General features: G+C 56.9%; 1 protein-coding gene and 1 long non-coding RNA gene across 4 annotated transcripts in view; both read right to left on the bottom strand.

The window, feature by feature from the left end:
- Window positions 1-20,817, bottom strand: part of LMF1 (lipase maturation factor 1) — an 88,532-nt gene extending 67,715 nt beyond the window's left edge. The window contains exons 1-2 of the mRNA XM_042922976.1: window positions 20,635-20,817; window positions 6,207-6,516 (exon numbers count right to left, since the gene is read on the bottom strand). Coding sequence (XP_042778910.1) covers window positions 6,207-6,516; window positions 20,635-20,806 — 482 coding nt within the window. The 5' untranslated portion in view covers window positions 20,807-20,817. The remainder of the gene's footprint in view (window positions 1-6,206; window positions 6,517-20,634) is intronic.
- A 1,063-nt stretch (window positions 20,818-21,880) lies between these two features.
- On the bottom strand, window positions 21,881-23,926 carry LOC122209776. Of its 3 annotated transcripts, none has more exons than XR_006197747.1 (3): window positions 23,499-23,926; window positions 22,146-22,784; window positions 21,881-21,979 (listed from the first exon to the last, which is right to left on the bottom strand). It is a non-coding gene; the product is annotated as an uncharacterized LOC122209776 (long non-coding RNA). The 3 variants fall into 3 exon arrangements; XR_006197748.1 differs by having other exon boundaries at window positions 21,881-22,304; window positions 22,614-22,784; XR_006197746.1 differs by having other exon boundaries at window positions 21,881-22,784.
- Between the last annotated feature and the right edge of the window lie 186 nt (window positions 23,927-24,112).

The raw sequence follows: 24,112 nt of genomic DNA, 5'->3' as shown, positions 1-24,112 counted from the left end.
GGTTCGTGAGTTCGAGCCCCGCGTCGGGCTCTGGGCTGACAGCTCAGAGCCTGGAGCTGCTTCGGATTCTGTGTCTCCCTCTCTCTGCCCCTCCCCGACTCATGTCTGTCTCTTTGTCTTTCTCTCAAAAATAAATAAAAGTAAAAAATAAATCTCTTGGAAAAAGGAAACGTAATAGTGGATATCTGGCAGTAAATAGTTTCTGTACATAGTCAAACACCATGGAATGTCATACCCTAGAATCAGAAAGTTCGAAGGGCACCCAGTACCCTGAGCACAGATTATCAGAAAGGAGACCCTACAAGGAAGGGCGGCCTTCACTGTGGAGTGCGTGCCCAGGCGCAGGCTGCTGCCCCCACGGAACGGAAATGGCCCCATTCCGCTCCCTGAACCTCCCAGAACAGAGGCAGGAGTCCGTGTCTGTGCATCAGCTCTCTTTTCAGTCAGTGCTCCGTCAACGCATCTGGGCCCCAGGCAACGTTCAAGGCGGACGTGGGTGGCGGGGCGCAGGCCGGGGCGGCTGGTGGCGGGCCCTGCGGGGGGCTGCTGCGTTTAGGACAAAACGAGGCTTGCATCGTCCACCGTCCGGAGGGAGCGGCCACGCAGCGCGCCCTGTGGCACCAACCGTGACCCCCGCACCCCCCGCGGCCCTCTGGCATCTGCTCTGGGCGCTCTTTGAAGTGCAGGCTCTGTCCTCTCTCTCCAAGGGACGTGGCAGAGGCGGCTTCCTCCGCAGGAAGGACCCCCTGAGCCTCCCCGATGCCGGTCCAAGTTTCTGGAGATAATCCTTTCTTCTTTGGGGGCCAGGAAGGTGGGGAGAGAAAGGGACGGCTGCACAGCCATCCTGACTCGCTACAAAGGGCCCTTGAGGAGTACTGCCAAAGTAAAGCACAGATAAAAGGATCGGAAAGCCGACGTTGTGGAAAGTTGATGCTGGGGGGCAGCTGGAGTGAAGTCACGGTCGGGGCTCCCAGGGTTCTAGCAGGTTCCAGCGTCCGAGACAGAAAGAGCCGCTGCAGCGAGACCCATCTTTAAAACCACTTAAACTCATGCAGTAGCGGCTGCTGAACTCTAGCTGTCTCGTCACACGTCGCCGGTTCCCGGGATGGTGAAGCCCCAAGAGCAAGAGGGCAGACACCCAAAGTCCCCACTGATGTGACCGGGAGACCCGCCTCCCCTGCAGAAGCCTCCCCGTACCCGGCTCCCCGCCGCACACCTGGGCTGTGTGCCCGGACTCGGACAAACTGACTTCACCGCGGACAAGGTCACCCAAGGGACCTCACCGGGCGGGGAGGGTCAGCAGTGGCACAGATGAGGCTCGTCAGTGGCACTGACCACCCGTGTGATGTGACGTGACGTGACGTGACGAGATGGGTGCACGATCTCCGTGGCCTTCTCCCTGAACCCACAACCCAGCCCAGTTGCGAGAAGAGCGTCAGACGGGTCCCGACCCACAGCATCCCTGACCAGTCCTGTAAGCTGGGGGGTCAGAGACACTGTCCCAGCCCAGAGGAGCCTAAGGGGATGTGACGCCCAAATGTCCTGTGGCTCCTGGGGGAGGGGGATCCTGGGACAAAAGAGGTCAGTATCAGTCTGACAAGGAAGAGGTTGACAATACACGAAACTGGGTGTGGGGTGCCCAGGAGCTCCCCATACTGTTCTGCATTCTGTAAACCTATAGTTGTTCCAAAGATGAAGCTTATCACATTAACAGGAAAAGCTGAAGTAGCTAGGCAGAAACCCAATCTGTGCCCGTCAGCCAGGAGAGCCACATCCGGCCTTGCTGGGTCCTCAGCAGCGAACAAAACTGTGTGCGGCAGCCGCAGGCCGGGCCCTGGGAGGGACCACACGGCTTCCTTCCACTGGACAGAACCTCTAGGGCCCTGGGCACTGTTCGAGGCACACAAACTCAAGTTCTCAGCAAGGACAGCACGGGCGCACGGTGGGCTCAGACGTGCGCACCAAGGCCCAGGCGTCTCAGGACCAGGAGGCACGGGCTCGGCAGTGGGGGGTGGGGGTGGGGGTGGGGGTGGGGCGGGGGCTGCCTGCCGGCCACCTAATCTGAGGCCCCTTCTAGCTCCATCCGCTCCCAGGGCACCACCTCCTGTCTCTCCCCGACAGATGATTCTGTACCTGGTTAAACAAACGGAACCGAGAAGTCATCTCTGCCCCTAGCCACACAGTCTCAGGGGCGGGGACACCCTCACACCGCTCCTGTCCCAGAGCACCAGGAAATCAAAACCTGCTCCGGCCACACTCGATGGCTGGTGATGGAGAGGGGGCCTCCACAGCCGCTCAGCACCCCTGCACGTGTGTCCTTGGAAAGCCTGAGCCCTCACACGGGCTGGTCCTGCATCCCTATCGGGGGCCTGCCGGCCTGGGGACGCCCTGACTGCTGGCGAGCCCTGCAGGGGCTTGGGGCCCCTGGTGCTGAGCCGCTTCCCTAGTTCCCCCCGCAGAAAGAACACAGTCCTGGGCCCAGCCACCTTTCGCGCACTAGGAAGGCCCGCCGGGCACCTGCCGCATCCCTCCCTCTGCTCAGCGGAGGCACAGAAACACGGGAGCTCCCGCTTTACCTGCCTGCCGGCCAGCAGCACCCCAAAGAAGTGGAGGGAGTCACGCCCCCTGCTGCTGCCCGCCGCAGCCCAGGGGCTCCCAGTCCCACCTTCCTGGGGCTTGGGGCTCCCCTTCCCTATCAGGGGCTGCAAATCCTGGCCCCCAGGGCCCAAGAAACCCATTGGCGCCAGCCCAGGTCTTCACCGTGAGGCTGGGGGGGAGGGGGCGGCCGGGTAGATGGAGATATCACGACTCCTCACCTTAGATTTGCCCAACATGTGAAAACAGCATCTCTTAACTGCCCGGAACTGGAGCAGCGGAGACCCAAAATGAAGCAGCCGCGTGCCCTTGACAAAACACCCTGCTGTGCGGGAAGCACAGCCCCGAAGGCCGTCGTGAACACGGGGCCACGCTGGGTGCTGACGGCACAGGAAGGTTCTAGAAACACTTGCGGGTAAAATCATGAGGATGTGGAGTTTGGTAAAACACGGGGGACGTGGGGAGAGTCAGAGGCCCGGGTCTGCCCGGGTCCCGTCCGGTGGCTGAGCATCCCACGTGGCAGCGCTGCCTCAGCCCACAGCCCGCCCCACGCCTGACCACAGGCCACGCGGATGCGGGACTGGAGCTCTGGGAGAGGGCGCCCCGGAGCACGGACCCCACGGCAAGGGGCATGCCACCAGCTCGCCTGCGCCCCGGTCCCTCGTTCCTGCCCCCGCGTCCCCAGTCCCCCTCCCGCTACGCCTCCTGCGGCCACAACATAAGGACGTCACACGATCGGTGCTCCACTCCCCGAACCCGAGGGCTCGGGCCACCGATCTGCAGAGCACTGACCACCTGGAAGGGAGCCACTCTCCCCACGACGAGGTCTCCGGTCGCTGCCACCACAAAGTGGATTCAGCAGCTCCCACCTGACACGCGGTGTCGGGAACGAAGTCGGGAGAGCGGGCAAAGGGCAGTCACGGTTCCAGAACATGCCGGGTGCCGCGTGAGGCTACCCGGCTCCGCCCCACGACAGCCACCTCGGGGGACTCCAAGTGCCACCGGGCAGGAGCAAACGTGGGCAGGCACGGGGCCGTGGTGCCTGTGGAGAAGCACCTAGTGCACCTGCCGGCACCTCCCTGCCTTGGGGGGAGGGGCTTCCCGTCCCCACCACCGGGCGCCAGCCGGACACCTGCGAGACGTTTTGCCAACAGCGTCCATGATCTGCGTATCTCACCTCAAAGAAATATTCTTTTTCCCCAACTTTAAATAAATGGGACATGCAAAGAACGGTCTGTGTCTAACCGTCATTTGGGGTGTCACGAAAAAGAAAGCCTGTTCCCCCCGTGTGGGGTCCTCACTCGGTAAGTTTTCAATGTCACTCTGATCCCAAAACTATCATCCATCAGGGAAACCCGAGCCAAGGGTGGAGCTGGAAATACCTCGGAGGCGGAGGGCGCCTGCGTCCCGCCAGCCACCTCGCCTGGGTGCAGGTGCCCGTGAGCCCCACAAGGCCCCACATCTGTGCCACGGCAGCGTGCAGCTCGGCCGTGGACACTGGCATCACAGGCATGGTAGGTAAACCACTGGTCTCCACTGACAGATTTTGTTTTCTTTTTCACTTTTCACCTAAAACATCTCATGCACCATTTCTGAGAAAATGTAGTTTTATTTTATTTTGCACATTTTTTTTTTACACGTCCAAGGGAAGGAGAACAAAATAGCTTTTCCAATGAGAAAAATACAAGACTATTTTTGTCCACACATACCCAAAGTGGTTTTCAGAAATTTAAACATGGGGTTGATCCTCCTTGGCCACATTCTATGCCATGACTAGGAAATACTTTTCACAGTTCAACTTTCTCTGGTTGCCAGGCACGAGAAGGCACGCCCCAAGCCACGTGTCCCAGAGGAAGCGTGCCACCCTCTCTGGTCTCTGCAGCGGGCGCTCGCGGTGTGGAACTCCAACCGCTAGCATGGGACAGAGGGGCCCAGAACGCTCCCTTCTCAGGCGTGGTTTAAAATCACACGTCTCAAAACACAGCAGCCTCTGAAGACGTCGCAGGAAAAGCCAGCGGAGCGCCCCTCTGTTGGTAAACACCCCCGGCCAGGAGACGGGGGGCAGGAGGGAGGCGCCGGGGGCGTCGGACCTCCGGGAATCCCACGAGGGGAGGAGCAGACGGGCGAGAAGGACACCTCACGCCGCACAGCTGCTTTGCAGCTGCTTGAAGCAGGAGGCACGCGGGACGGTCCCCCGGACCCCGCGCGGTGTCAGCACATGCTGACAACAGTAACACGTCATCAGGAGGGCCCCGGGGGTGGGTGTGCAGGGTGACCGAGATGCATGGCCTTCTTTCCCGCAGCCCGGATTTGCAGGAAGGGCCTCCCGCATGACACTAAGTGCTACCCATCCCCGCCTGACCCGGTGCAGTGCTAAGCGGGGTCACCCACAGCCAGGAACGGGCCGGACAAAAGTCCAGCCCAGACTCCACTCAAACAGGTGCGCACCTGCCCACAGGGAGCTGCGAGGGGCCCGCCGGACAGACCCCGGGCAACTGCCACAGCCCTGGGGTGACCGTTCGAAATCCACCTGCGAGACAGCACTGAAGGTCAGCTCCACGGGCACAGGAGCAGACTGTCTGGGTTGGAACCCAACCCTGGGAAGACCGCACAAGCTTTTCCATCCTGGGCCAGCGCCGCACAGACGGCTGGGCCACCGGACTACACTCTTGGCCCAGAGGACAGACGACTCCTCGGTCAGAACACCACAACGGACGCCCCGGAAGCGCTCACCCCCTCCGTGTCCACACAGACGCGGATGTCCACGTCCAACTCAGGCAGGTCTACACAGACACCAACGCTCCGTGTCTGCTTCCTGTACGTCTGCACCGATACCCTCCCTCCCTCCCACGTGTGCACACAGACACCGACGCTCTGCCCCGGCACTTCTCAGAAAGCTCTGGGTTTTCCTCTGCCAGGCGAGTCTTCCCTTCCTCTCGGGCCCAGCACCGGAAAGACGAGGGGGATCCCTCTGACCTGCTCAGACACCCCTCGGCGCCCCGGGGCCGCTCGACTTCAGTCAGCCTTTCCCGGACCACGGGCCGCCCTGGGACACGGCCTCTCGGTTCCCGCAGGCCTTCCCCAGCCTTCCCGCCTCTGTGGAGCTCCGCTGCCCCTCCGACCGCTTGGCCCGGGAGCCCGCTCCCCTGACCCCTCAGCGGGGCCAGCCTCATTGTGGCTCCTGGCACTAGCTGGTAATGGTTCCTCCTGAACAAGGAAGGAGCTGGAAGAGCAGGAAAAGAAACAGCTTCCAAGTCAAGACCCCCCCCCCCCCCCCGCCCCCAGAGCACTCCCAGAAGCCCACACGGAGACCCTCCCTCCATCCACAGGACGCCCGGCCGCAGGAGGCTGACATCAGGGTCTCTGGGGTGGCCGTGCCACTCCCAACCGACTCGTGATTATTCCCAAAGAAGAAAGGCCCTGGGAACGTGACTGACTGGCAACCGGCAGTCTCTGCTCCCGCCTAATTGGAATGGCGATGCTCCCCTGCACTCGTGTGAGAAGAAATCTTGCTCTGTCTCCCCAGCTGGCTTGCTCCGCGGCCCGTGACATCCCCAGGACGCCGCGCTGCGGCACGGCTGGCCTGCGGGACTCCAGGGCTTCTGACTTACCAGATCTGTCCCACGTTGACCAGGGACATGTAGAGGACCCAGAGAGTGGCCATGAGCACCATGTTGGCACAGCCGGTGACCAGGACGAAAGACGAGACGCCCAATCCGAGGAGGGCGAGGGCGTCCAGGTTGGCGTTCATGTGCGACCAGTCCAGCAGCCAGAGCACGGTGGGCGCGTAGCTCACGGCGTCCCAGCCTCCCCGGCCCTGGAAGTACCGCCGGACGCTCTCCAGGTACGCCCGGCAGGGCAGCAGGCCGCGGTCGCCGATCAGCTGCTTGTTCTGGTGCAGAGCCACCAGGAACGCCACGACTGGAAGAAACAGGGCAAAGGACCGTGAGCAGGAGCACAGCTGCGTGTGCACACCCGGGGGAGGGGGCGCGGCCGGGCGGGAAGACAAGGCCGGGTCTGGGCAGCGGCTTGGGATCAAAGCAGGGATGCGAGGGGTCTGAGCGTTTCTCACAATCCCGGGGGCCATGCCGGAAGGTCCGGTCTGGAGAAGCTACGGAACGCGTGAAACGTACACAAGCACACACGGGCTGCGTCTCCTTGCACACGTGGTACGTGCGTGCACGAGACACGCCCCAGGCGAGTGGCCGGTTAGCGGCCCCAGACCGCACTCCGCGTTTGTCGTCATCACACACGCCCGGACCACCCTGGGCCTGGAGCCCACGCTACAGCTCACGTGTAAGTCACGAGCACCGTGTTCAGACCGCTGGTTTCTGACAAGCCCCGCTCCTACAAGAGCACGTTCACGTCCTCTGGACTTGAGCGTCTGCACGGAGATGCCACAGGATGGCGGAGAGAGCACGGCACCCCCGCCTGCGCACGGGAAGGCGAAGGGGAGAGAGCCGGGTCACAGGTGGCCACAGAGCAGTTCCACGCAGACACCACGGGACCCGTGGACCCCCGACACGAGCTGCACTCTGTAAAAAGCTCCACAGTGCTGAATGTCCAGGGTGAGGACCACCGCGTCACGGGGCAGGGGTGAGACCGAGGGGGAGAACGGAGCACAGCGGTGGCGGTGGCTTAGTTGCCGGTTTTGCACACACTGGCTAAGGCTCCCGGTGTCACGTTCAGGTTGGGACCGCGTGCGACCCTAGTCTAGGGCCAAACCAGCAGCAATCAGCTAAAGCGTCTGAAGAGAAGTAAGGAGGAAACGGCACGAAGGCCAGGAGACCCCGGGAGCACACGCGCAGGGACGTGCGCCACACAGAAAGTGGGATTCTAGTACTTGGAGACTCAGATTAAGTCCCGTGGGACGGCAAAGAAAATTGTAAACAATTCTACATAATGAGTCAGTACAGATATAAAAATAGAATCCTAGAAGATGCTCAATTAACCAAAGAGAAGGCAGGAAATGAGAAAAAAAAAGAAACAACAGAAGAAACAAATAGAAAACAACTAGCCCCACGGTAGATTTTAATCTGTCACTCTAAATGAGAGTATTCTAAACTCAGCAGTAAAGACAGAAATTGTCAGACTGGAGAAAAAAGCAGGACCTAAATCTATGCTATCTACAAGAAATCCACTTTAATTTTTTTAAGTGTTTATTTTTGAGAGAGAGAGAGAGAGAGAGAAACAGAATGAGAGAGAAGGAGATGCAGAATCGGAAGCAGGCTCCCCACTGTCAGCACGGAACCTGACACAGGACTCCTGAGAGCCACCAGATCATGACCTGAGCCGAAGTCGGACGCTTAACTGACCGAGCCACCCAGGCTCCTCCAAGAAATCCACTTTCAATATAAACACGTAGGTAGTTAAAAGTAAACGCATAAAAAAGATAACATCACAAAAACATTAATCAAAAGAGAGCTCATGGCTGTATTAACATCAGACAAGAAACGTAAAAACAATAATATGAGGGACAAAAAAGGACACTGCAGATGATAAACGATCAACACATAGACACAACAGGATTAGATGTGCGTGAACCTACCAACAAAATTTACGTGCTTAAACTGACCTCACTTACTACAATCAAGTATATACTCTATACACGTATTCATTGACTTGACCTAACACATTCTGATCGCTATATGTATAAAAAAGCAAGACACGCCAATGTGACATCTTTAGAACACTCTACCCAACAGCAAAATAGGTATTATTTTCAAGTATATGTGGAACATTCACTAAGACACTCCACGCTGTGAGCCATGAAGCAGATAAAACATAAAGAAAAGAGCTAAACTCTAAAAAACATGTTTCCAGCACAGACAGAATTAAACTAGCAGTCAGCCACAGGATGTTATCTGGAAACACACCCAAATCTTTGGATATTATACCACACACCTCTAAATAGAGGTTTTAAAAGCACAAGCAAGGGGCACCTGGGTGACTTAGTTGGTTGAGCATCTGACTTTGGCTCAGGTTATGATCTCACGGTTCATGAGTTTGAGCCCCGTGTCGAGCTCTGAGCTGACAGCTCAGAGCCTGGAGACTGTTTCAGATTCTGTGCCTCCCTCTCTCTGCCTCTCCCCCACTCATGCTCTGTCTCTCTCTCCTTCAAAAATAAACATTAAAAAAAAAAACCACACAAGCAAAATTATAAGATTTATTTTATTTTTTTTAATTTATATTCAAATTAGCATATAGTGCAACAGTGATTTCAGGAGTAGATTTCTTAGTGCCCCTTCCCCATTTAGCCCATCCCCCTTCCCACAGCCCCTCCAGGAACCCTCTGTTTGTTCTCCATATTTATGAGTCTCTTTTGTTTCGTCCCCCTCCCTGTTTTTATATTATTTTTGTTTCCCTTCCCTTATGTTCATCTGTTTTGTCTCTTAAAGTCCTCATAGGAGTGAAGTCCTATGATTTTTGTCTCTCTCTGACTAATTTCACTGAGCATAATACCCTCCAGTTCCATCCACGTAGCTGCAAATGGCAAGATTTCATTCTTTTTGATTGCTGAGTAATACTCCATCATGTGTATATTCCACATCTTGTTTTCCATTCATCCATCGATGGACATTTGGGCTCTTTCCATACTTTGGCTCTTGTCGATAGTGCTGCTATAAACATGGGGGTGCATGTGTCCCTTCGAAACAGCACACCTGTATCCCTTGGATAAACGCCTAGTAGTGCCATTGCTGGGTTGTAGGGTAGTTCTATTTTTAGTTTTTTGAGGAGCCTCCACACTGTTTTCCAGGGTGGCTGCACCAGCTTGCATTCCCAAAAATTATAAGATTTTTTAATTGAATGAAATTTGAAAATACAACATATAAAAACTTGCAGGATGCTCTGGAAGCACCACTTCAAGGAAAATTTACAGTAAAGTGCTCGTGTCAGAAAGACAGAAAGTCTTGGGGCACCTGGGTGGCACGGTCAGTTACGTGTCCGACTCTTGATCTCAGCTCAGGTCTTGATCTCGCAGTTGGTGGGATCGAGCCCCGTGTCATGCTCTGTGCTGACAGCACAGAGCATGCTTGGGACTCTCTCTCTTGCTCTCTCTCTGCCCCCTCCTGCACACGTGTATGTACACACACATGCTCTGTCTCAAAATAAATAATAAATTAAAAAAAAAAAGAAAAAAGAAAGATAGGTCTCAAATCTAAAGTTCTACTTTTATCAAAAAAGAAAAAAAGCAAATTATACACAAAACAAGCAGGAGGAAAGAAATCTTTAAAAACCTAAGAATGGAGATCAATGAAATTGAAAACAAGAAAAAAATAGAGACAGTCAGTAAAACAAAAGCTGGTTCTTTGAAAAGATGAACATAATTGATAGACCTCTAGCCAGACTAATGAGGAAAAAGAGAGAAGCAGTATCAGGAACAAAGAGGGGAACATTGCTACTGGTCCCACACACGTTGCAAAGATAATACAGGAATATTACAATCTCTTGAGGACCATAAATTCAGCAACTTAGATAAGACAGACCAATTACTAGAAAGACACAAACTACCAAAACTCACAAAAGAAGAAACACGGGTACTAAATCACAACTGCAGGCCAGAAATGCAACACGAGTTCAATACTCAGAAATCAATCAATGTGATTCCCTGCACTAACAGACTAAAGAAGAAAAACCATGCGATAATATCAACAGACACACAAAAAAGCACGTGACGAAATTCAGTATCCACTCATGATAGAAACTTGGAGCACATCAGGAACAGAAGGGAACCTCATCAGCCTACACAGCGGCTACGACAGACAGCCAAAACCAGACTTGGCGACGGGTGCTTCAGTGCTTTCTCCTGAGGGTCTGGAACAAAACAAGGATATCTCACTACCCTGCTCAATGGTGTGGAGGAAGTCCTAGTTCATACGGTGAGGCAAGGAAAAGAAGTCAAAGTCGTAGACTGGAAAGAAAGAAATAAAACTGTCTCCATTAACGCTTGATACGATTGTCTACGTAGAAGATTTTTTTTTTTAAATTTTTAACGTCTATTTATTATTGAGAGACAGAGACACAAAGAGCGTGAGCAGGGGAGGGGTAGAGAGAGGGGGAGACAGAATTCGAGGCAGGCTTCAGGCTCTGAGCTGTCAGCACAGAGCCGGACGCAGGGCTCAAACTCACAAACCGCGAGATCATGACCCGAGCCGAAGTCAGTCGCCCAACCAGCTGAGCCCCAGAAGATTTCAAAAAATATACAAAAAAACCCCTCTTGGACCTAATGGATGAGTTTATCAGAGTCACAGAAAACAAGGACCATACATAAAAGTCAGGTGTATTCCCATATGTCAGCAATGAACAGTAATCTGAATTTTTTTAGTTACAATGAATAGCAAGGAACCCTAAAGAAGTGCACAGCTATAGCTCTAACGAAATACATGCAGAATCTGTATACAGATTCAAACAAAAATTGATGAAAGGAATCAAAGGTTTAAAAAAATGGAGAGAGACATCGTGTTCGTGGATTGAAAGATTCAGCATTACGAGGATGCCACTTCTCTCCAGCCCGATCTACAGATACAATGCACTTGCAGTCAGAATATCCAGCAAGCTCTGCTGTGGATATTGACGAGCTGATTCTCAAATGAATATGGAAAAGCAAAGGACCTGGAATTGCCAGAAGAGTTCTGAGAAAGCGCAAAATTGGAGGACTCCTAGTACCCAATTCCAAGAGTTACTGCAAAGCCACAGCAGCCAAGACGGTGTGGTACTAGCAAAAGGAGAGACACAGAGTCAGCGGAACAGGACCAGGGGTCCAGGCACAGACCCACACAGATACAGCCGGCTGATGTTTGACGAAGGTGCAAAGAGTGTTTAATGGAGAGAGACGGTCTTCTCGACAGATGGTGCTGGAGTGAATACTTGACCATGCGCAAGAGCACGAACCTGGACACACGTCTCACACTTGGAACAAAAATCTACTCACAAAAGACCCCAGACTAGATGTAATCTGTGGCTTGGGTGTGGCAAGGGGGTTTCGGACACAACACCAGAAGCATGACCCGTGAAAGGAAACCACAGGTACGCTACCCTGTCAAATGAAAACCTTCCACTCTGTAAATGATACTGTAAAGAGAACGAAAAGACAGGCCACAGGTTGGGAAAACATTTACAAAGCGCATAAAGCACCTGATAAAGGACTTGTATCCGGAATATTTAAAGTACCGTTAAAACTCAACAATATGGAAACAAACAACCCAATTTTTAAACTGGGCAAAGAATGTGGACACTGAAGTCACCCGTTTCACACAAGATACACAGATGGTAAATAAACACAGAAAAGATGCTCAGTATCATTTATTGGGGGAAATGCCCGTTAAAGCCACAATGCAACATCACCCCTCACCTACCCAGACAGCCAAAGCCCAAACACTGAAAATGCCAAATGCTCCGGAGCATCCAGAACAACGGACGTCCGCTGCTGGGGAGAAGGGAAACTGGGTGCAGCCACTCTGGGCGATGCTGGCAGTTTCTTATAAAGCCGGACAGAGCACAGGACCCAGGAATTATATCCTTATGTGCTCGCCCACGTGAACTAGACATCTGTCGACACAAAACCCGCACCCGGGCGGAGCACACAGGAGCTGGGTTCATAACTGCCACCGTGGGAAAGAGCGGAGACCCCCCCCCCCATCCCCGGCGTCGGAACGCGGGAACGGGTGCGGCACGTCCCGTGTGCGAGTCCCGTGTGCTACGGAGCAACACGGGAGGGAAGACGGGGAGCTGCCGGCTCCCCCAGCCGCTCGGGCGGAGCGGAAGCGCCCTTTGCAAAGTACTGGAATCCAGAGCCCAGGGCCACATCCCGCGGGATCCCGCGGACTCTAGCTGAGGCAGAACTGCAGGGCAGACCGCGGACGACAGCGATGGCCCAGGGGCCGGTGGCCGAGGCAGCGGTCTGCGCGCACAGGGGCGTCTGGGGGAGACGAACGTCCAGGCCCGGGGTGACGGATAAGCGTGCATTTGTCAAAACCCAGAGAGGGGCGCCTGGGTGGCGCAGTCGGTTAAGCGTCCGACTTCAGCCAGGTCACGATCTCACGGTCTGTGAGTTCGAGCCCCGCGTCAGGCTCTGAGCCCCGCGTCAGGCGCTGGGCTGATGGCTCGGAGCCTGGAGCCTGTTTCCGATTCTGTGTCTCCCTCTCTCTCTCTGCCCCTCCCCCGTTCATGCTCTGTCTCTCTCTGTCCCAAAAATAAATAAAAAACGTTGGAAAAAAAAATTTAAAAAAAAAAAAAAAAAACCCAGAGAACCGCGTGTCACAGAAAATGAGCTTTAATGTTTACAAACTAGCAAAACGAGACGGCCTGGAGGTCAGGGGACGCCAGGACGGAACGCAGACCGTGCCAAATGACCGGGACTCCACGACGCTGAGTGCACGGGGCGGGGGGGGGGGGGAGGCGGGAGGAAGGCTGCCCTAAGGAACTCTGGAAAAGGTGCGGAGCAAAACCCGTGGGGACAGAAGGCAAAGGAACGGTCTGTGAACACCGGCGTCTGGTCGGTTTCTCTCACGGAGGAGAGCAACTGCGAAACCGCTTTGCAGGTGCACGGAGCTGAGAAAACAGATCCGCCAGGCGGGTGGTGGCCCGGACCTCACAGCAGGGCACGAGGAAGCTCGGAGGAGCGAGGAAGCTCGGAGGAGCGAGGAAGCAGGGGCGCCCGCACCCCGCGAACCGAACCGAACCGGGCCGGCAGCCGAGCCGCCGGCGCCGATACACGTCACCCTCCGCGGAGATTGAGACGCACGCGCAAGGAACCGGCCGGATGCGCGTGAGCACGTGCACACCTGACCCGCTCCTTCCGGAAGCAGCAGCACCGCTCTAGTGACAGCACTCCCGGCTCCCGACGCCACTCTCCGGTGAAGAAACCACAACTGGAGAAACGGCTGGTTGTCGGGCCGGGAACAGACAGGGGCCGGCAGCAGTGTGCGGCAGCGGCGGTCGGTCCCGGCGCGCCGGGAACGGGGCACAGGGACACACGTGAGGCACGCGGGACCGTCGGCGCCGCCAGAGCCGGACAACCCGAAGCCGCGATCAGGAACAGCCTGCGCCCATAACCGGAAGCGCACCTAACGTGAGGAGAGGAGACAGAATCCTCCCCAATGGAGGAGCTCCAAATGATACATGGACAGGCGCTGGTGGGGCTGCTGGGGGGGACTGGGGCCTTCCTCCCCTGGGGTCGCCAGGCCCAGAGACCGCTTCCAGAGGACAGAGAAGGGACGGGAAAATGCACCCGACACAGGACACACCCGGAAACACACCTTCACCAGGCGATCCAGGTCAGCATCACCTGCGGGGAGTCGTGAGGACTCAGACACCCGATCTGGTGACGAGAAGGGCACCTCCCCCCCCATGACCCGTCTCATCACGAGAAACACCAGATCAACCCAGCGTGAGGGACACTACCAAATAAGTGACCAGAACTGCTCAGAACTGTCAAGGCCACGAAAAGTCAGGAAAGGCCGGGAGACTGCCACCAGACCCCAGGGGACAAAGCAGACGAGGCGGGGTGTGCAGTGTGGCCCAGGAGGGGCCCTGGGACTGGAGGACTCTGGTGGGAAACCCCAATAAAGTCTGGAGTAGGCTTAATAGTTGTTTTTCTTTAATTGTCTTGAAAACCCGCTCTATGTGGCTCACCACGGTGGGAAAAGAAGGGAGTCCTGACCCCTGACAGGACGGGGGCCGGGGCGGGGGGGGGGGGGGGGGGGCGCTGGTGGTGGAAGGGGCCAAAGTCCCCTGAGGACAAAGACCCGCCGCCCCCAGCCACAGAGAGCACACCAGCTCTCTTCTCCCTCACCTGCCTCCACCCAGGGCAGGAGCCGCCCAGTCCACATGCCCCGGACCCTCGAGGCCACATTCACCGGTGCTCCCCCGGGTGGAGCCCGGGCCCCTGCTCCCCCCCATCTCTTCCCCGGCCCGTTCCAGAACACTGGGGCTCCTCTACAGAGGGGCCTAATTAGCAGAGGCACATGCTTCCTCCCAGAAACCACAATTCACACTCCACTGCCACGAAGGAAAACAATTTGGGCTCACCAGTGAGCTTTAGAATTTTTCTTTTTTTTTTTTAAGTAATCTTTATGCCCAACGTGGGGCTCAAACTCACAACCCCAACACCAAGAGTCAGATGCTGTACCGACTGAGCCACCAGGTGCCCCTCGTCTCACCAATTAGTTTTAAAAAGCAATTCTAAGCAAGAAGCATAGGAAAATTCCTACCTTACCTATCGGGAAACAATGAACATAACTTGGATTACTATTTCAGAAAAGGAAACCCATTTCAGTTTCCGCTCCTGTTACAGAAATGGCTACGTAGAAAGAAGCTAAAATTTCAAAATACCATAACATCTCAAAGCTAAACCAACCAACTGAACCTAGAAAGGCTTAGTCAACCCCCACTGCAGCCCAGGAAGGCAGGAGTCAGCCTCCCACCCCCAACCCAGGAAGACAGAAGACAGCCCCCCATCCCCTAGGGTGGGGAGGGTAACCAAGAGAATGATCTAGAAGTGACCAGACTACCTAAATATGCATTATCAAGGATGTCTTAAAATGTTTTCTTTAAAAAACAAAAAGCAAAAATTTTCTCTCCCATTCAGATGAATCTCTAGAAGATTATAGCAGAACCATCCCCCAAAACGCCATTCTCCGCTGGCTGGTTCTTAATGACCGTGGTCACACTGCGGGTCTTGGCACAGAAACACCCAGGGCTTTTTCCTGACAGGCGGGAGCCGTAGACAGCTCAGAAGCGGTGGCGGTACCCGCGTCTGAAACAACCTGGAGGTGTTTCACAGAGAATCTTGTAAAGTCAAGGGAGCATCTCGTTAGAATCTGAGCAGCCTGGAGGACAGAGAAGAGCTCGCTTCCGTGATCTCTCAGAAAGAGTGAAATCTTGGGGGGCGCCTGGGTGGCTTGGTCGGTTAAGCGTCCGACTTCGGCTCAGGTTATGATCTCACGGTCCGTGGGTTCGAGCCCCGCGTCGGGCTCTGTGCTGACAGCTCAGAGCCTGGAGCCTGCTTCAGATTCTGTGTCTCCCTCTCTCTCTGCTCCTCCCCTGTTTATACTCTGTCTCTCTCTGTCTCAAAAATAAATAAACGTTAAAAAAAATTTTTTTAAGAAAGAGTGAAATCTTGGAACAACACAAAATGATGAGGGATTTCTTTTGGTTCCGTTTTCCTTCCTCAAAATTTCCAAAGAACAGCCAAGAGTTCTGGAAGCATGATGCACGTGCCGGCCTCACTGCCTCCATCCAGCTCGCTCTCGGGCGCCGGCCGTGCTGCTAGAGCCCAGGTGAGGCCTCAAGCATCCCGAGAAGGAGCGCAACAAGCTACTGCCTTTATTTATTTCTTATTTTAAAGGGAGAGTGTGAGCGGGGGAGGGGCAGAGAGAGCGAGAGAATCCCAAGCAGGCTCTTTGATCAGTGTGGAGCCGGATGTGGGGCTCCATCCCATGACCCTGGGACCACGACCGGAGGCGAAATCAAGAGTCGTGTGCTCAACCGACCGGGTCTGCCAGGTGCCCCGCTACTGGTTTTAGAAAGTTCTGACGCGCCTCGGGGTACTCAAGGAGTTGAGTTGTTCGGGGGCAAGAGGAGAGCTCTGCCTCATGTAACCGAAGTAAGGGAAGCCGACAGAGCAAGTGCCCACACGTTCACGACGAGCATGAAGTGGGTAAAGCAAAGGCAGGAATTAGAGTTGGACCAAAACCAGCCTTGAGACCCTTTAGAAGCAGGATTTTCAAAGACATGTCATTCCAGGGACTCCCCGGTAAGGGTGTGGAACTAAGGAGGTGTGCTGTCTGCTCACAAGTGACAGTCCCCTGTGCCCGGCACTCAGAGCCCCCTCTGGACGCTCAGCTGGCCAGGGCGTTCACATCTTCTCCATCACACCCTCACGTAGCTTCGTGAAGCACCTTCTCCAGCCAAGTGGGGAGGCTTCATGGGGCAGGGGTCCCTGAACGGGGCACGTTTGAGACCCACTGGGATGTCCAGACAGACGTGGGCCTAGAGGCAGCAGACTGGCAGGGTCAGAGGACCAGCCCAGAACTAGGGCAGGAGTCTCAGAATGAATGAGCACAGAGTCCCCTGAGAAAGAATGAGCAAGGGACACTCATGCAGATACGCCGATAAATCACAAGGACCCAGAGTGAAGATGGCAAGGCAGCAGAGACTCTAAAAACTTGCAGAGGAAAACACAAGTTACTCAGATGCTGCCGGGGAGGAAGAAATGCTGATTTGGCCTTGGTCCTGGGGTCAGGAACTTCCCGAGTGCGGAGGCCGAGAGGAGCGTCTGCTGTTGTGTATGACAAGCCCCTTTCAACCTGACCTGGGTTCCCACCAACCAGGTGACCCTTGGGGCTTGGGGGCTGGTGGCCGGGGGACCCAACCTGTGATTAGCAGGTGGGAGACCGAGCTGATCACCCAGGACTGATGATCTCATCAACCACACCTGTGTCACAGGGCCTCCACAAGACCCCAAGGGAAGGGGCTCGGGAGCCTCCGGGCAGGTGAAAGGACACACGGAGGTGCCGGGAGGGTGGTGCCACCCCTCCCCCCTACAGGGCCTGGAGGCTCCGAGCCCCTTCCCCACCCCTTGCCCTGTGTGCCTCTTCCAGCCCTGTTCCTGAGAGTTGTAACCTTGACGATGGACCAGTAAACATGAGTGAGGGTTTCCCTGAGTTCTGTGAGCCGTTCTAGCAAATTATGGAGGCTGAGAAGGGGGGGGGGGCGGTGAGAACCCCGACTTAGAGCTGGTGGATCAGAAGCACAGGTGACAGCTTGGATTTGTGACTGGCATCGGAAGAGGGGGTGGTCTCGTGGGACTGGGCCCTCAGCCCCGGGGGTCTGCATAATGCCGGGTGAGAGCGTGTCAGAACTGCTTGTGAGGGAAAACCCCCACGCACTCGAGCCCAGAAGCGTGTCAGCAGAAAGAATGAAAGTGTTTCCCGTTAGGCATCTGGGAAAGAGCAGGGGTCAGACTATGTGAAGACTTCTCATCATCAATCCAAAAAGTTCTGAGAAAACTTGCTTTGACTGGGAATCACAGAGCCAGGCAAATGAGTAATTCCCAGGGGTGTACGAAAGACACAGGAAGTTCACCTCCAAATCCTTTCTTGAAAAGTTTGGGGTGAATTCCAGCAAAAAAGAGAGACTAAAAAGAAAAAAGACGGCGACGTGAGGTCTGAAAAATGGGGAACACAACCAGGAGAGAGTCGGGGGCCTCTTGGGTGGGCGGCTGGTATCCTGAGTGTCCACACCAGGGGGCTGGAAGTGGCGGGGGATGGGGGGAAGGGAGGGGGACACGGCTGGAAAAATATCCCATGGGGACAAAAAGCAATGACAGAGACAATCGGCAAAGAGTCAAGGAAATCCTGTGAAACAGGATAGAAGCAGAAACAAAACAGTGTCCTTCCTGCAAGCTCACAGGTGGGCTAACGACCTGCGGTACGCACTCTCGTCAACGTGCAGAGGGTGAAGCGCAGGACAGGGGTCAGTCACTTAGCCTTGTGGCGGGTCAGCGGTCCCCAAGAGCTATTATAAAACTCAGCGTCAAGTGAAGTGTGTGGACAGCCCCCCATGGCAACCGGCATCGTGAAAAACCCTGGGACTTCGGAAACTTTACCGAAACCTTCTGGAAAAAGACCAGTGCGGGATGGGTGCCCACTTGCCCGGGGCCGTTTCAGCCACGGAACCTCGTCCCTGGAAGATGGGAAACCAGTTCCTTCATACAGCTGGAAAACACTGATTCTACCCCAAATAAGAGAAAAGATGGGGGGAAATGCCTCTGTCAAAGCCAGCGGGTGTGTGCTTGGCACCGGGCTTAAAACGTCGGCCTGACCCAGTAGCTCGGGACCGCCTCGCTCGCGCTGCAAGACAGACCTGCCAACGGAGATCAAAGGCGGCCCCGCTCATCTGAAAGCCTGAGCCTGGTGCTCTCAAGCTGTGCTCCCTGCCAGCGAAGCCACCAGGGTTTTCCCACCGTTACAGGCCCCCTTTTAAACGTCTATTAAAGCTTCCTCGGGTAACAGCGTCTCCACTTTCTGCTAAGTGACAGCTCGAACACACAGAAGGACTGCTTAATCCTGTAGAGGATAAAGCAGCGCCAGCAAGAACTATTTTTATAGTAACTTAAAAGAGAGGAAGGCGTGGCTGAACGCGCACACTGGCGACCCCACGGTCCACAAATCGCCCCAGGGTGTTGGGTCACCACTGTGCCCCGAGAGACGGGAAACCCAGACTCGTCCTCCTAGAGCGCACCCCACTCCCCAGTGTTCCTGCCGTGGGAAGGAAGAGCGAGATGCTCAGAGCCCATGGCGCAGTGGAGGCGGGCCAGGCCAGGGACCAGCACCCTCTGGATCCTCCTGGAAGAGAGCCAGTCTGCTCAGCTGGGCCCTCTCAGTCTGGGACTCCCCCCGTCTCCACCGTTCTCCCCCCACACCCACACTGGTTTGAGAATCTGAGTGTGGGCTCATCCTGCATCTATCTCCCCGTGTAGACTCCTCCACTTCCCGCAGGCTCAGATGGCTTGTGCCCCTTCTGGGTATAGGGACAGGGGCAGGGAGGTGTGCTCGGCGCCTGGGGCAGGGCTGCTGAGGGCTGGGCAGTTCTGGGCCCGGTCAAATGTGGATCTTCCCAAACCCCGCAGGTGAGGCGGAGGCTCAGGCTTCACCTGCCACGGTGCAGAGGCCTCCCCAAAGCCACGGGAGCAGAAGTGAGGCCTCGGGGCCAGCACGACCTCCTCGGCTGTGCAGGGGCTGCCTGGGGCCTAGGTGCGGCTCCTGAGTCGGGGGCACAGCATGGGAAACATTGAGGTCAGGCGACTGGGCCGGCACAGCTAGCGGGCGGGAGCTCTGCGGGGGCACCCCTCGGCCCATCTCCTGGGAGTGGGCGCCCCCCAACACTGCCCAGGCTAACTGGGGAACCCAGCTCCCGGTGCGGATAGAGGTCAAGGGGGACCAGGTAAGAACTCACTTGCCAGCACTCTTGCTCCTCCAACTCTACCCCATCGGACCTCACCCAACCCGGCTGGGAGGAGGGGTGCGGAGGGGGAGCTCCGTGTATCCGCCTGAAGGGATGCCTGTGGGAGCTGCGTGGGGAGAGGAGCGTCCTGGGGGCCTGGGGAGCGTCCCAGGGAGAGGGGTGTCGGGGGAAGAGCCTCCCGTGGGGAGAGGTGTCCCAGAGGAGCAAGGCATCGGGGTGGGGGCGGGGAACCGTCCTGGGGTGAAGAGTGTCAGAGGAAAGGGTGTCAGGGGAGGAGCGTCCTGGGGGAGGGGGTGACCCAGGGGAGGGGTGTGGGAGGGGAGGGGTGTCAGGGGAGGAGGGGTGTCCCGGAGGAGGCAAGAATGTCAGGGGAGGGGTGTCAAGGGAAGGCGATCTGGGTAAGGAGCGTCCTGTGGGGAGGGGTGTCCCAGGCAGAGGGGTGTCAGGGAAGGCACATCTCTGGGGAGAGGTGTCCCAGGCGGGAGGGGTATCAAGGGAGGGACGTCTCAGGGGAGGGGTGTCCCGGGGGAGGGGTGTCAAGGCGGCCCGAGGAGGGGCGTCTCGCGGGAGGGGTGTCCGGGAGGGAGGGGTGTCAGGGGAGGAGCGTCCCGAGGGGAGGAGTGTCCCAGGCAGAGAGGGGTGTCAAGGGAAGGCAGCCCCGGGGGTGGGGGGTGGGGGGGGGCGCGTCAGGGGAGGAGCGTCCCCGTGGGGGAGGCGTTTCAGGGCAGGGGCTTCAGGGGAGGACATCTCGGGGAAAGGGTGTCGGGGGGGGGGCGGGGAGGGGTGTCCAGGGAAGGCGACCCAGGGGTGGGGTGTCAGGGAAGGGCCGTCCCGGGGGAGGGGTGCCCCGGGGGAAGGGGTGTCCAGGGAAGGCAGGCCGGGGGAAGGGTGTCAGGGGAGGGACGTCCCGGGGGAGGGGTGCGCCGGGGGGAAGGGCGTCAGGGGAGGGCCGTCCCGGGGAGGGAAGCGGGGGGCACCGTCCCGGGGCTGGGGGCGTCCTGGGGCGGTGGAGGTGTAGGCGCGTGCGCACAGGGGCAACAGTGACCGCAGCCCCGGGCTCCGCGGACTCACAGTAAATGAAAGCGAGGGCCCTCAGGAGCACGATCCTGGTCAGCCAGAAAGTGCCCGTGCGGAGGCGGGCCGGGCAGCCTGTGGGGTCGCGCCCTGACTCCGGCGGGGTCTCAGGCTCGGGGCCCGAGTTCCCCGCCTTCCGCCTCCTCAGCGTCTCCTCGGGCGCCGCCATCGCGGGGCCGCCAGTGCGCGTGCGCGGGGAGCGCCTCGGGCCCGGACGCCCCGCCCACACTGGGAGGCCGCGGCTGGCCGCGCTTAGGGGCGGGGTGCGCGCTCCAGATCCGGGCGCCGGGGCGCTGCGGCGGAGAGGGCGCGGCCCGGGGTGGGTACCTGGGACCACCTGAGGGTACTCCTCCCGGAAAGGGGCTGAGCTTTCGCTCATTCACCAGCTCCCGGTGCACTTTCCGGACCTAGGCGACTGCCCTCATGGACCCTCACTCTAGGGTTGTTGGAAAGCTTGGGTCTGGCCAGGCCCAGGGTGGGCCTGGTCAGCGTCCCTGTGAGCGGCAGAGGCCCCTCGTGGGTCCCGCGCTCCCTCGACGCGTCCCCGCGGTGTATGGAGTCGTATGCCGGCAGAGGAACGGTTGGAGGGGTGGCTTCACCCCAGGGCTCCCGGCTGCCACGGCTCAGGGTGTGTGGTCAGGTGTCCCACAGGTGTCCCTTTCCCAGCCCCTCATCGCCACTCTCCGAGGAGGATGTTGTTGGGATGACAGGCACACAGCTAGCGAGGGGCGGCACAGGAAGCGGCTGCGTCCTGAAATCCGGCCGGATCCTCGAGCTCAGGTCAGCAAAACCCCCTTATGCGGCCACACACTCCTACCAGCTCTCAAGACTGGACCTCCAGCCACTGGGGAAAGTGGGGCACTGGGATTCACAGGAAAGAGGAACTTACCCACCAGTGACCCAAGCGGAACCCTGGTGAGAACACCAGCAACTCCAGCTTACGGGGATAGAGCAGCCCAGGCACTCCGCAAGAGAGGTGTGCCGAGTGCGTCGACTCCTGGGTCCCCCTTAGGAGATAGAGGGTGCAGGGCAGCGGATGCATTAGACCTTCAGTGGCTAATGGGCAAACCGTGAGGTGCTTGGAAGCAAAGCATTAAGGCACGCGTGGGTTTCTCATTCTCCGCGGCTCTGTACCTATTAAAGACCCTATTCTTGTGTGTAGATTGCAAATGTTTGTCCTGGGGTTCTGTTTTGACTTCTCGTTCCGAGCGTTTTGAAATATAAATTACTGATACTTGTGTGGTCAAATGATCAGTCTTTCTTGCTTGTTTAATTATGTCTTTACCGTATGCAGGGTGAGCTCCATGAACCCTTCTTCAGCCTCCAGCTAGCTGCCCCCCACCTGCATTGTTGGGGTAATAGCACATACATGCATCATATAGTGTGAGGTTTTTAAAAAGTGCCCCCCACTTTTTTTTTTCTTGCCATGAAAAAACCCTCCCTTCGGAGCTTAAGGGTGAAGTGGGACATATAACAGATTGGCCGGGGGTGGGGGTGGGGACAAACACCTTCTGCATCCCGGCAAGCCCTCAGGGGAGAGGCGTGTGCCCAAGAGCTCCCATCCTTGGGGATCAGAGGGACAGTTATTCCAGGTCCTTCCAGGCGAACCCACAATGCACCTCTCCTCTCCAGCATCCAGGTCCTGCGCTTGGGATGGGCCAGCACAGCTGTTTGGGAGAGCAGGGAGAATCTAGCACCCCTCACCCTGAGCCCGCTCGAGTGTCCAGGCATTCCCCGGATGCGGAGGTGCTCAGGGGACGGAAGGCACGGAAGGACAGCCCTGCCATCAGGTGTGACCCTGGGTGCCGCTTTCAGGTGGGGACAGGCCTCACAAAGGGCTCTTTGTCCTCAGCTTCCCCCGGCCGAGTTGCATTGTTCTCCCCAGAGAAGGGCACAATGGGGCATTGTGCAGAGCAGAAAAGGGCCCTTGTCCAGCATCCAGCTCCCTGGGCTCCAGGCTCCCTCTCCGGGTTTACCCAGGGTGGGCGAGGCCATCAGAGAGGTCTTCTGGGAGCTCATGTTCTATTTCCTCCGGGACCCGCCTTGCTGGGTGGGAGCTGACTGCAGAAGTCCAGCGAGTCTGAGGGGCCAGAACCCACGTGAGAGCGGACCTCACAGAGCGGGGCTCCGTGCTTGCCTGTTTCTGCCTGAATTTAATCAAGAGTGCACAAGTACATTATTCGGCATCTACTGCAATCTAGATGAACCTCAAAAATACCATGCTAAGGGGCGCCTGGGTGGCTCAGTTGGTTAAACGTCCGACTTCGGCTCAGGTCATGATCTCCCAGTTCATGGGTTCGAGCCCCACGTCGGGCTCCGTGCTGACAGCTGGGAGCCTGGAGCCTGCTTCAGATTCCGCGTCTCCCTCTCTCTCTGCCCCTCCCCTGCTCGCACTCTGTCTCTGTCTCTCTCAAAAATGAATAAACGTTAAAAAGAAGTAAAAAAATATATCATGCTTAGTGAGAGTACCAAACACACAAGGCCACGTGTTGTCTGAGGCCACTTACACGAAACGTCCAGGGCAAGCAAATCTGGAGACAGAAAGTAGATCAGTGGTTGGCTGGGGCTGGGGGCTGGAGGCAGGGGGCAGGGGGGCAAAGGGAACGACTGTTAATCTGTGCACAGTTCCCTTGTTTGATGACGAAAATATTCTGGAGCTAGACAGACGTGATGAAGGCTCAGCAGTGCGAACGCGCTGAGTGCCACTGACCCGTACATTTAAAAATGCTTAAATGTGAGGCCATGTGAATTTCGTTTCAATAATAATAATAATAATAATAAACCCTACATTGTATCAGAATCTCCTAGAAGGCACCCTTTTTACATTTTGGAGTAAGTCTTGTCATTTACACCAAACTTACCTCTTCAGCTAGATTAGGGGGCATCTTAGGGCTTTCGCGTATTTAGATGTGGGTGCATCTGATGGTCCAAGGAGGCACTCCACTCAAAAACGCATCTTGTTTTGTAAACCTTGAGGCTCGTGCTGGGGAGGCACAGGATGGCTCCGGCACACGAGGGTCTCTCCAGAACAACCCTTCACCCACACCAGGAGCCCGGGGCACGGGGCTCCTACGCCTACATTTGCAAGCCAAAAACCATATAAGAAAAAGTCAAGCTGGTTACAGAGGGACTGGTACGGAGCCCCGCGTGGCCAGAGCCAGAGAGGAAGAGCCCGGAAAAAGACGAGAGGGGAGACAGGGAGGCTTCCCTGAGAGGATCCGTCAGCTCAAGACCGGGGCTGGTGTCAGAGAGACCCGCGGACGAGCCAGAATCCCTGCAGGGGGGCCCGTCCTGGGGGGGCCCATCCACAGCTCCTCCGGCCCAGAGGCGAGGCGCGCACAGGCCCACGGGCTGGCCGAACTCCCAGCAGCTGCGGGCGGCTTCACGGAGGAATGAGCCCCGCGTCGGCACCTCGTCCAGCTGTCCCCAGGCACCCTGGCTTGGCAGCCCCCGCTGCATCGGGGCAATTGTCCCC

This window comes from Panthera leo, chromosome E3 (assembly GCF_018350215.1).
Source record: "Panthera leo isolate Ple1 chromosome E3, P.leo_Ple1_pat1.1, whole genome shotgun sequence".
Taxonomy (NCBI): domain Eukaryota; kingdom Metazoa; phylum Chordata; class Mammalia; order Carnivora; family Felidae; genus Panthera; species Panthera leo.
This window is presented reverse-complemented; position numbering and strand designations above follow the sequence as displayed.